This window comes from Lingula anatina, chromosome 1 (genome assembly GCF_051362555.1).
Source record: "Lingula anatina isolate TDL-2025a chromosome 1, LinAna3.0, whole genome shotgun sequence".
Lineage (NCBI taxonomy): Eukaryota > Metazoa > Brachiopoda > Lingulata > Lingulida > Lingulidae > Lingula > Lingula anatina.
Genome location: NC_141767.1, coordinates 17808730 through 17821489, shown reverse-complemented (window position 1 = coordinate 17821489; position 12760 = coordinate 17808730). Strand labels below are relative to the sequence as shown.

Sequence of the window (12760 nt, the reverse complement as noted above, 5' to 3'; positions counted from 1 at the left end):
ATTCAAATTACTAAATTAACTTATAAAATAAGCTTATTATTGCTTTAACGTTAAAATTATGTCTATAATAGTGCATTTACTCCAGTTTAATGCACAAAATATAAAAAAATACATATGCAAATTTGAAATATAGGGATCATTCATTTAGGTTGAAAGTACTTCTTTTTATTAAGTCAATATCAAAATCAAATTCAACACATCAACATATTGTACAATATAATTTAAACAAAATATTATATTAAACGAAATGAATTAATAAATTATCATTATTTTACTGTAAAATTACTTGATTGCCTTGGGAACTTTAGTACAGCTGGGAAATTCTCCCTGCACGATAAACCACATCGTGAAAACGTGAGCCAAATCTACATGAGCAACGTCAAAACAGACCGAATTGATTTGTGATTCTTGTCTATATACCGGGTATCAAACTGCTTAGTGTTATCATACGGGATATTAACTGTCCTGGGGACATTTTATTTGAGGTAGACCTGCATTAATCTCCTCATTTATCATATTTATTTCGAGAAGAAAATGCAATCTAAATCGAGAGAACGGTTCGAAGAATGACAAGTACGCAGAAAAATGTGATTCACTGGTTTCGCAAAGGATTGCGTCTGCACGACAACCCAGCATTAGTGGAAGCTCTCGAGGGAGCTGTGACTTTCAGATGTGTGTATATTTTAGATCCATGGTTTGCTGGCTCTACACAAGTCGGAATCAATAAATGGCGGTAAGCATGTTCTTTGTGATAATTTATGATTATGTAAATCGATAAGCATTATACCTCACAGTTTATTTTGATTATGTCGTATGTAGTAGTTCCTGTGTATTTCACATCATGTATGATTTGGGGGTAATTTTCATTGTGGATTATTTGCTTCTAGTACTGCCCCACTTTGTCTTAAAAGGGGCCGCATAAAAAATTAAAGGTACACAGTGTAAGATTTTCCCAGATTAAATTCATACTTGACAAAATATCCTGGAGTGAACATTATTTCTTCTGATTAACCAATCTTTGATCTCCTGACACTCGCCATAACCCTGTAACAATCTGGTCCTAAACCCATTTGTTTAATCAATGGTTTAACTACCCCTGTAATTCCACTTTTTATCTGTTAGAATAAGATCAAAACTTTGTCCGATGATAAGTTCAACAAGAAGTGGTTGATGTATTGAACATCTGTTAGAAGTTTTACTATTTAGTTACAGTAAAATAATTTACATTCTTGTTTATGCTGCTTTATAAAAATTGATACTCAGGATAGATTGCTATAGTAAATATGGCATATAGTCTGTAATGTTAACCTCTGTTCCCAATCCCAGTGGCAGTAAAAATCAGACCAGGCCAGTGAAATTTCTGAAAATCGGTCAGTTAATTAGTTTCACTGAGGATTGGTATAGGCTTTTTTCATCTTTCACCGAAATGGAAATTGCGCATTACAAGAAAAGTGCGCTACAAGGATCATTAGAGTCCTCAATGTTACAGCAAGGTGTTGGTATGTGAGGGTGACATACCTGTTGCTTGTATAAAAGAGCTATTGCAAGCACGCTCGGCTGTCACCTTGATTGGATAGTAAACGATTGTCGTAAAATCGCTAAATGATATTAAAACCGGGTGCATAAACTTAAAAACCACCTAGGACAACCTTAGACTGCCACATTAATCCAATACAATGCAAAAATAAACTATAACAAGTGGTTAAAGCCTTCAAACCGAATGTCGTAAAGTCCCCATATACCTCCATAGAGACAATAAAATAGAGTGAGCTTGTGAAACAAAACTCAACCAACTTAAACATAATAATCGAAATAAAATACTGCCGGGCGCCGAGCGGCCTAAAACTTGGCACGCTTACCGCGAATACTGCAGGCTACATCATCCCGTCGCTCTTTTGTAAATTCCGTGCATGGCATACGCACAATCAAAACGTATATCCAAATTCCACCTCTGATGTTTATTTCGGTCTTCTCTAACCTCCAATTACGAAAAAGAAGCCATGCCATTGGACAATACGACCTCTGCGGTTACGTCATTTCCTGAATTGGATTGTGCAGAGGACCGAAATAAACATCAGAGGTGGAATTTGGATATACGGTTTGATTGTGCGTATGCCATGCACGGAATTTACAAATTGATTGCAAGCGTGCACAGTGCCAGAACTAAAAAGGTGGCTAAAGCACAGAAATGCGTCAACCACAGGCAAAGAGACAGAGTTAGTTGAACGGTGAATCAAGCAATTAGATATTTTATTTCTCAATTTAAATATGGTGGGCTGTACAAGCATCCGAGCCATGGTTGCAGTTTCTTTAGGGATGATGAAGTATACTTGCAGAGTTCTTTAAAATGCTTTTGGCAGTGAAGATATGTGAAAGTGGTATATTATATTTGTTATAAAATCAAAGTAGCAAGCGGCCATGCTTATATCTTTATCTAGTTTGTGGAAAGGTACAAGTCTAATGCAAGCTGTGGCCATATCATGTCTTTTTCTATCATTTGTACATGTACTGTCAATTCTCTACATTTTTAAATTGTCTCATTTGAGGGTTATCTTAGATATTTGAGCAAATAAAATTCAAAGATTTCCTGCATTGCTATACTATCGTGTATACAGGTAAACCAGGGCCCCATATCTCGAAAGCATTACGTATTGCGAATCGCTATATCAAATAGAGGCTACAGTGTATTATATGGGACGAGTAGGGAAGTTATGGAATTGAGACGCTTGCGCGATTCTTTCGAGATACGGGACCCAGACTGTTCGTTAGGTAACTGATTTGGTACCTCATTAGGCACCAGTTGTTACTTTAGTTGTTCACTAAGGAGAGCCATAACTATGGTTTTTCCTCTTTTATTAACACCTTCTAATGCTATGTAACCATTAAATAGGTAAGACAGGTAATTTCAACACCTTCCTAGGTGATAATTACACAGCTCACCATGCCTTACACATTTACCATGTCTTACACTGGACCCTGGTGACTCGAGTGGCCTGTAGGTTGAAAAGAATTTGGCATAAACTGGGCATGTGTAATTTTTTATGGTGATAGAGTATGATATTGTCATATTATCCTTGATAACTAAGACTTTTGAATAAAGAAGGGCTATTGAACAAAGATAATTATTTTAACTCACAGTAGTTGGATAGCACCTTTTTTGTTTCATTGAGGTTTGGTTTTTTTATCAGATGTATTGAAAAAGTGTGTTATGCCATAAATGTGTGTGTGTGTGTGTGTGTGTGTGTGTGTGTGTGTGTGTGTGTGTGTGTGTGTGTGTGTGTGTGTAGAAGGTTGGCAGGAAAAAATACAAGTGTCAAATTTCCCTGTTGTCTTCGCTCCTTTTCTTGTTACTTGTCTGTCATCACTATATGGGCTTCTTGACTTGGGAATGCCTCATGTACGTATCCAAGCTACGCATGACATCAAGCACGCCACAGAACATTAATTGACAGCATATACCTGTTTCATCTGGTTTCTGGGCATTTGTGGGGACTGTGACCTGCTGTGGATATTACTCTGTTACTGCTTGTTTTGAAAGTGCCTTGGAAAGTACTGCATGGCTTGGAAAAACATTGTCTTTTTGATTTCTGACATTTTACTTTTTATCAATTAATCTGAAAACATCACCCTGGGTATGTCTAGGCCGATCACCCATCTTGACAAATCAAGCCATTTCCTGACAACATATTGATAACATATTGGAAGCCCAGCTGTCCAGAGGTCATCAAAATATTGGCCATTTAAAAAAAATGGCCATCCAAATGATGGTAGACATCTCTCTGCATGGGGAAGGCCTCCTTAAAATATTTTTTATATACTTTTATTATATTTAAAAAGAATTATTATTATGATTATTATTGTTATATTGTAAAATTCTTTTCTCAGAAGAAATGAAATGAAAGTGTGTCAAAAATGAACATAAAAAATGCTTACATAAGATGTGTACTCATGTACATGTGAGTTCTTTGACTTACATATATGCAATGTGAAGAGAAGATATGTCCTATATCTGACACCTGTCTCATGGATTGCAGTAGACATACTCTTATGTAGACTCGTACAAAGGCACTTTAGGTATCATGGTAGTTATATAAAAACTCACATGTGTCTCATCACGCGTGTTATACAATTACATGTCAGTGAACTTGCATGAAGTAGACTGCATACATGTACAATGACCAAATTTGTTGTGTTCTTAAAAGTGAAGATAAGATTCAATTTCAAGGAGAAGGAAACTTTTTTTAATTGAAATAAAGGTTTCACATTAATTACCACTGTATACCTTAAGTATGTCAAACTTGCATCTTTTACACAGTTGGACTACACTTAATATTGCAAAAAAAATGAAGTTTTTGGTAATGCACAGTGGTTTAGCATAGTATGAGATTGTAATAAATATCTAAAAAGTTAGATTATGGTTTTTTGAATCAATGGGAAAATCTATACAGTTGACATCTAGGTGAAAACTGCCTCCAGTACTGTCAAAGACCATACATTTTAATTTTGAGAATTCTTTTATTTGTCTGCTATTCCTTAAAAGATTAGAAAGTGTGATAAAGCTGTCCACCATGTCACTGTCTGTAGAAACCTTTAATGTTTTGCTGTCAAATACAGTATCTTAAATTGTGCAGTTTGAATAGATGGCAAACTGATAAAAACACTGCCCACGCGAGATGAACTAAATAGATGAGATCAATATTTCCTTGCCCTTGTCTTTTAACCAGATGAGAAAGCATAACCTTGACATAATTGTGCCCTATTTACTTGTTTCCAGATTCCTCTTACAGTGTTTAGAAGATGTAGATGCAAGTCTGAGAAAGTTGAATTCCAGACTGTTTGTGGTGCGTGGGCAGCCAGCAGATGTATTTCCAAAATTGTTCAAGGTAACAATAATAGCACACATTATTTTCTACATAATTATTACTTCACTGAAAATCTTACTGAAGTTATAGGTTTATTACTGTTTTAAGTCTAGAACAATTAAAGTGTAGCAAGGTGTTTCATATTTCATACCTAATTCAACATATATATTGCACATATCAGAAACTGTTTAGTGTTAACAGGAGTGTTAACTCAAGAAAATTGGACTAATTGAAGTAGTGACAACAGGTAAGCAATCAGTGATGGCTGATTGAGAAAGAGTGGGGAACGTTTTACTATTTTACTTCAGTTTTTCTTTCTCTCTAGACCATGTAAGAAAATGGGCCTTGATCAGCCAATTTTTATGTACACACTATGGAAATGTTATCTGTGGGCATATACTGTGCATATACTAGTAATGTCTTCATATATTTTGTTTACTTGTGGTTGACAGTGCCCTAGCTGTAGCTATCTTAATTTTAATTTTTACACATTGAAAAATACTAGTAGTTTCTTTTTGTTAAGTTTAGTTTATTGAATCATGCAAAAATGAAGCAAACTGTGAAATGATATTTTTGACATGTTACATTCTAGGAATGGAAAACCACTCATTTGTCTTTTGAGACGGACCCTGAGCCATATGGCAAAGAGAGAGATGCTACTATTATCAGTTTAGCACAAAGTGCTGGAGTGTCTGTCATCAGCAGAATCTCGCATACATTGCATGATCCTAAAAGGTAAGGGCAAATAAAGAGTTAAATAGACAAATGCTTTCATGCTTTAATTGTCTGTACATAAAATGGGGTTGGTGACGCTGTCATCATCATGTATTTTTCACTGTAAACACAATAAATGGATAACTGTGTGACTTATGCTGTGTCTAGAATAGAAATTGCAATTGTTCTAGGAGGATTGATCTATCTCAGCAGGGATTCTCACTAAGTGGCAGTCAGTGTAATCGTGATGCATGGATTCTTTTACGATTAATTTATGCAGTTTTTGTGAATTTTTATTTTTTAACTCATTGGCATTTTCTGGATGTGACTTTGAACTAAAATGAGCCTGAAGCCCTGTACCAGTTACAGGAAGTTTTTTGCATTGAGTTTTATTTATCATTTTCAAATAGGATGTTAGTATGGGCTGTTCCTTTTTATTGGATGTAAGCATAGGGTGTTAATTTTATTTGCTTTTATTTTTCATTTAAAACAGGATGGTAGCACAGGGTGTTATTCCCAATAACATGTGACACAATACATTTTTTTCCAACAGAATAATAGACCTCAATGGGGGGACACCACCACTCACATACAAAAGGTTCCAGACCATATTTGCTGGCATGGAGCCCCCACCCAAGGCACTGGACCCCATCACGCCGGACATGGTGCGTGGGACACTGCCGGTGGTCTCGGAGGACCATGATGAGAAATATGGAGTGCCCACTCTAGATGAGCTAGGTAAGATCAGCCATAGATGTCTGCAAATATTAGCTCTGGCTCTGTGCCAGTTGCCATTTGGAATCTAATCAGAACCAGTCAAATTTTGTCAATTTGTTTAATTTTTGGATACGATTTTTGCTTTGGGACATTATATTCCTAGACTTGTTTGTCCCCAAAGGGCCAGAAGGCTTAAAGGATTTTAGCAATTAAGGGCTGTCACAGTACAATAGCTGATACCTAATTATTATGGTTTTTGCACTTTCAATTTTCAGTTTTTGTGTTCTTTCATGTTAAGTGTAGTGTCACAGCTAACACTACTTGGCATAGGCGTTGTCACAGCACATTGTCACAGGAAGTGTTCTCTCTGGCCTCAAATAACTATGAAGTAACACTAACCAACTCAAAAAAATTTTTTTTTTGAAGTTGTAGAATTTTATCAAGGACATGTTTTTTATGGAAGTGAATGTTTTATTTGGGCTTTTGGATATTTAGATATGTTTACATCCACTTAATTAGGTGCTACTGTACAGTGATGCCTATTTTTCACTTTAGGCTTTGATACAGAGGGCTTAGCACCTGCAGAATGGAAGGGAGGAGAACAGGAAGGTTTGGCACGCCTTGTCAGACACTTGGAGAGAAAGGTGAGCAGTTGATTCTACTGAATCCAAATAAACATTTCACATTATGGGAAGGGTGAGAAGTTGATTCTATTGAACCCAAATAAATAAAACATTTGAATTAGTATAAGTTGTTCCTGATGTCATCTTTTTCCATATTAATCAATAGTGTTATGTGAAGTAAAGATAAAATATGACAGAAATTCTTTTACATGATGAACTATGTGTTTGGAAGTACACATCGGAAAAGCACTGGTACTGCAACGCCTTTATCTATCATGTTAAAAAAATAGAGTTGACAATGAAAATGAAACATGACCCTAGTTATATTATATTTCAACTATGTTCCATTCTCCCCAGGCCTGGGTGGCCAGCTTCGAGAAGCCCAAGATGACCCCCCAGTCCTTGATGAGCAACCAGACAGGTGTCAGTCCATACCTCAGATTTGGATGCTTATCAGTGAGACTGTTCCACTGGAAGTTGACAGAGTTATACAGACGGGTAAGATAGTATTACTAATTGTTAAGTTATGTACAGCATCCAACACAACCAACGGTAATTTTCTTTCCTGTAGTGTCAGACTGTCTTTATGTTGTTACATTACAATTTCTGCACAAATAACATTTTGAATTTTGTTTTGAACAATGCTTGGGTATGTCAAAAATGATTTATTGAAATTACTAAAGTTTACTTAATGATAATAATAATTTCTAAGTGTAAAAACCGAAAGAGGCTTACCTTTTCAGTCTTCGTGCATTCTGGGCTGTACATTTGTCATCTTTAGCAGACTTTTATTATATATTTAACAGGTAAAGAAAAGAAGTGACCCACCAGTTTCACTTTTTGGACAGCTGCTGTGGAGGGAGTTCTTCTATGTGGTTGCCACAAATAATCCAAAGTTTGATAGAATGGTGGGCAATCCTGTGTGCATACAAATACCATGGGATAGAAATGCTATAGCACTAGCTAAATGGGCTGAGGTAACTTTCTTCCTCCCTTTCCTTCTCAGTAATTTTCTCTTTCTGGATTCCTAAAGGACCCAGAAAAAGATGTGATGCTCATGTGCTCCCATTGAACTGAGTATTCTGGTATCACACTAGTTTCTTTTGCCTTATGTTCCATGATTATAATGTTACTATAATTATATTTTTAGCTCAAATATGCAAGTAGCGACATTATTGGTGATTTGGGAATCCTTTCTTTGGGTAAAGAAATTATCAAGCAAATTTGTAAGGCATGGTCTCTGTTGGAAAGATGCTAGACTTGTACACAGCTGTAGCACACACATAATTAATCTACAGAATTTACTTTTTTTTTCACTTTTTTATTTAAGGGTAAAACTGGTTTTCCATGGATAGATGCTATAATGATCCAGCTGCGGCAAGAAGGTTGGATTCATCACTTAGCCCGCCATGCTGTGGCCTGCTTTCTTACACGCGGTAATCTGTGGATCTCTTGGGAGGAAGGCATGAAGGTTTGTCTATCTTGAACTTGCATAGCTAATATCCGTTGAATAAGGGTTTATATGAAAGTAACTTCTTGTGGGATTTTTTTATGGGATTTATAAATTTCATCTGCCTTTTGGCAAATTTTTGATACTGATGTGGTAGTTATGCAAGTACATGCAAGCGTATTATATCAGTTGTAGTGCATTACATCTATAATTGATCCATATGGCTGTGCAATAGATTACAGTTGGATGCATTGTGTTGAAGTCATGGTGTGCAATGAGAGACCTGTCTGATTGCTGTTTCCTTTGTCCCAGGTGTTTGATGAGTTTCTGTTGGATACAGACTGGAGTATGAATGCTGGCATGTGGATGTGGCTTTCCTGCAGTTCATTTTTCCAACAGTTCTTTCAGTGCTACTGTCCTGTAGGGTTTGGAAAGATGGCAGACCCTAATGGAGATTTTGTCAGGTACTGAGTTTGTGCTGTTTTTATGTCAAAGTGCACAGTTTTCTTGCTTTTATCAGTGTTTTTGTTTTCACCTAACTGTTCTGTAAATATCTGGGGATGTGAAAAACAATTTTCATTATTTTGTTTAATGTCCAATTTTATTTGCCAGCACACCTTGTTTTATTTAGCTGATATAAGATCAATTATCGCCCAAGCAATAATTGGGTTTATAAGACAAAGACCCTGCGTGAGGGAGTCATCTGATTATCATAATCCTGCCCGTGTGAAGAACTCCTCCAATCATGGGTAGGTATTCAGTCACGTGGCACAAGCACTTTCTCCCAGCACAGCTGATTCTCAAAAGGAGGAGGACATCTCAATAGATTCGAATCCCCAAGATCGACATATATCCACCAGTTTATTCCCCGTTTTAGCAGTTTTTATAGGTAAGAGTATTCTTACTTTCTTTATATGTAGCCTTGGACTTTTTAGGAACCCCCATGCACACATGGGTGTTCTGTGGGCCTGATCAAGCCCCACCTTCAATAATTGTTTTATGGCTAAATGGGTTCCTGTGCTGTTATAATACTAATCAAACCTCCTCGCGCTGTACCATTCTGATAACATTTCAGGTGACTCTCTCTTGCCACATTATTCCAATTATTGAACAAAGCAAAAATGTACCATTGAAGTTTCTCTTCCGATTATAAAACACCTTTATTCACAGGAAATACATCCCAGCACTGAAGGGCTTTCCTGCTAAGTATATTTATGACCCATGGAATGCCCCAGAACATGTCCAGAAGATGGCCAAGTGCATCATTGGTAAGGACTACCCTCTTCCTATGGTTAACCATGCTGAGGTCAGTCACATAAACATGGAGAGAATGAAACAGGTCTACCAACATATCTTCTTCAGGATTTCCAGAACTGGTATGGTTTAGATTTATTCTTTTTTTTTCTCTTATGTTTTAAATTCGATGTTTAACTGATAATATTATTTTCAGTTTCCACACTTGCATTCACATGATGATGACCACTGGGACTAACATTTAGGTTTAAGCAGTGATAAATATATGAGAAAAAATCTTAGTGTCATCCTTTTTTTTTTTTAAAAATTATAGTAGTTTTTAGCCAATGACTTATGTGTAATGTTGAAATATTAAAAACAGCCCCAGTTATAAATAACCAGGGAGATAGCTTTGCTACTTGGATTTTGTAAACATTTAATTTAGATACACATTAAAATTATCTGGACCAAGAATGCTTTCCAATTTTTTGCAAAAAGTTGAATCTATCATACATCACAAGATGTAACCATCTTAAGCCCCATTCAGAATGGATGATTCGAGTACTTACTGATCCGCTGACTAAATAGAGGGACCACAGTTCAAAAGCGCCTCCGCTGATTCCTGATTGTCTCCCTGACTCCACACGCTCCTTTAAACGGATTAAATCTCTGCTCCGAGGGTTAATTGCTAGGCCCCTGCAGTGACGGCGCATGTGGAGGTGGGGAGACCATCAGGAATACTTAACACTGATATATATATAAAGATACGTAAGTATGTTGAATTTCATAATGTATTTTTGGAAAAACAACCAAATGGACTTGAAAATATTATTTCAAATTGCTATCGTATAATTTTTTTTCAGTTCCAGCATATCGCACATCTCACCACCATCCCTCTAAAGCTGCTATGTTGTCCAAGGAGAAAATGATCCAACATCAGCACCATACTGCAGGAACAAGCACAGAGGAGGATGGATAGTGACTCTGCGAAGGGTAAAGAGTGAGGCAGAGCAGGGCAGATAGCGAGACAAAGGGTGATGGAGCATGACGAAGATTCAGAGTTAAAAGAGAGAGGTTAAGGGAGGACAGTGTATTATAAAGAAAAGACTAACAAGATTCTTGTTTTATTTATTTTTCTTATTTTTTATTTATTTTTATTTATTTATTTATTTATTTATTTATTTTTATTTATTTATTTATTTTTTTTTTTTGCTGCAAAGGGAATCAAATCAAGAACTACAGTAGATGCAGTACTGAAGCCTTGTAGGGGTTTGCTTGTGAGTCAGGATATTGATGGCTTTTTCACTTTAGCATCATGGGAGACCCCCCTATGGCTACAGTAACTACAGCTTAGAATTAAGCATACTAAAGTAGATGACTTTGAGTTGTATTAGTTATTGTTGCGCCATGATATGAAAGTAAAATGAAATACTCTGATTTTAAAATCAAAAGTGTCATATCAAATGTGGTAAGAATTAATTATGTTATCAAGAGAGAGTGTATCATCTTAGCGCATACTGAAATCTCTCCAGTATCAAATGTAACATTGTGTAGAACCCTGGGCAGCTATTTACATGGTAATTGTTTACCTAAGTCTTTTACTAAGTGTTAGGTAGTACAGTTATTGTGTGACAGTAGGTGCTGTCTTTATACTTGCACTTAAGTTTATTTTACAAAACTTTGCAAACTGTACATGAGGAAATATCAAAATTGTCAAGGTGTCCCAAGTTTAAGCAGACACACCTTTTTGGGATTTTTAATAAGTTGCAAAGTTTTATGTAGAGGAATACTTTAAGTGTTTTCGTTTAAATAATAGAATTGTCAAGAGCACTTCATAGTGTGTTTATTTAATTATTTATTTGTCTATACCTTTATGTTTGAAAACGTGCAAATCCTTATTTTAAAATTGTACATAGATGTACACAATAATTGTGAAAAAAAGATTTATATTTAGGAAAGAAAGACAGCAGAGCAGACTGGTAAGACAGGCAAGTGTAACTGATACAAACTGGAATGAATTATCTATGTGGTATACACCATGATTATGATAATTGTTATAACATATAAATGCAGTCTTTCTATTTTCATAAATCTTTTAAATCTTCTTTTAGTAGACATTGTCACTGACTCATCCCCACCATACATTTTAGTTTAGACTTCATAGTTGAATTATTTATCCTGGAAATGTCTTCTAGCTTTGTGCATGCAAATAGTCTACAGCTAGAAGACTGACCAAATGAAAAAAAATCATTTTTAAACAGGTAAGCACTTCGTAGCATTGAAGAAATTCATGAAAATTTTTTAAAAGTTTGGGACCCATGGAATTTTTCTAGTTACAACTGCTAAGACCCATTATCCTTGTGATGGGTAGAAGTGCAGTCACTTTAAAATCCAAAAAAGGAAATGTAAGACTCCGACGTTGAAATGGAGTACTTAAATTTTAGAAGGAAATTTATTCATATCTGTATACTTTAGTCTATTTTGTGTATTACAGAGGTATGTTATCATTTCCCACTAAGTGTTTTTAATGTTTTGTGTAAATATAGTTACTTGTGATTCATTTAAATTCCCAAGACATTTTGAATAAGGATAGATTCTTGATTGCCTTCAAATCTGCTAAGAACAAATGGCAGTGATGAAAAAGATATTATGTGTAATACAAACCCATTAGATCTATTAAACATTATTCTTTACCTAGTGTTGTTTTGTCTTTTGGCTATTTCAGCTTTATGGGATGTTCAAGACCAGTGCATGAGCTGCTAGAACTCTGAAGTTATTTGTTTAGGTAACGAACAAGTGATTATTTAAAACAACACCATCTCAAAGAGACAAAAAGTTGGGGGATGGGTGAATGCCAACTAATTTTTTGCATATAGCACAGGAGTACGTCGCAGATTCCAAAATTGGTAGAAAGAAGCAAAGCACAGGAGACTGAAAACATGTTTTTGTACCCACTTTGTGCAAAAATAATTTATGAAATCTTATCTTGCACTTTCTTGTCAATTCAACAGGGAAAATCTGGGTTAAAAGAAAATTTGAAATCCTTACAAATTTTTCATCTAAAACTTAGCAATTTTTTTTTCATGAAAATATTTAAGGGAATACTGCAATGCCCCCTACAGCAATAGAGATGTTATTAAGCATGTTCACAATTTTAATTG

The 12760-nt window shown here is 35.7% G+C and overlaps 1 protein-coding gene across 1 annotated transcript; it reads left to right on the top strand.

Annotated features, from left to right (window-relative positions):
• The first annotated feature begins 325 nt into the window (after positions 1-325).
• On the top strand, positions 326-12292 carry LOC106178179 (cryptochrome-1). Its single transcript, XM_087002207.1, has 11 exons — positions 326-733; positions 4775-4883; positions 5455-5597; positions 6130-6314; positions 6849-6937; positions 7274-7414; positions 7723-7893; positions 8247-8387; positions 8679-8830; positions 9537-9742; positions 10463-12292. The coding sequence occupies exons 1-11, from the start codon at positions 567-569 to the stop codon at positions 10576-10578; spliced, it is 1620 nt and encodes a 539-aa protein (XP_086858333.1). The 5' UTR covers positions 326-566; the 3' UTR covers positions 10579-12292.
• The last annotated feature ends 468 nt before the right edge of the window (positions 12293-12760 follow it).

What these genes read in the sequence shown, in the direction of transcription:
- LOC106178179 (XM_087002207.1), top strand. Translation starts at nt 567, where the DNA reads ATGACAAGTACGCAGAAAAATGTGATTCACTGGTTTCGCAAAGGATTG. An exon ending in GCCCACTCTAGATGAGCTAG is followed by an intron (nt 6,315 to 6,848) that starts GTAAGATCAGCC and finishes TTTTCACTTTAG; the next exon opens with GCTTTGATACAGAGGGCTTA. An exon ending in TCAGACACTTGGAGAGAAAG is followed by an intron (nt 6,938 to 7,273) that starts GTGAGCAGTTGA and finishes CATTCTCCCCAG; the next exon opens with GCCTGGGTGGCCAGCTTCGA.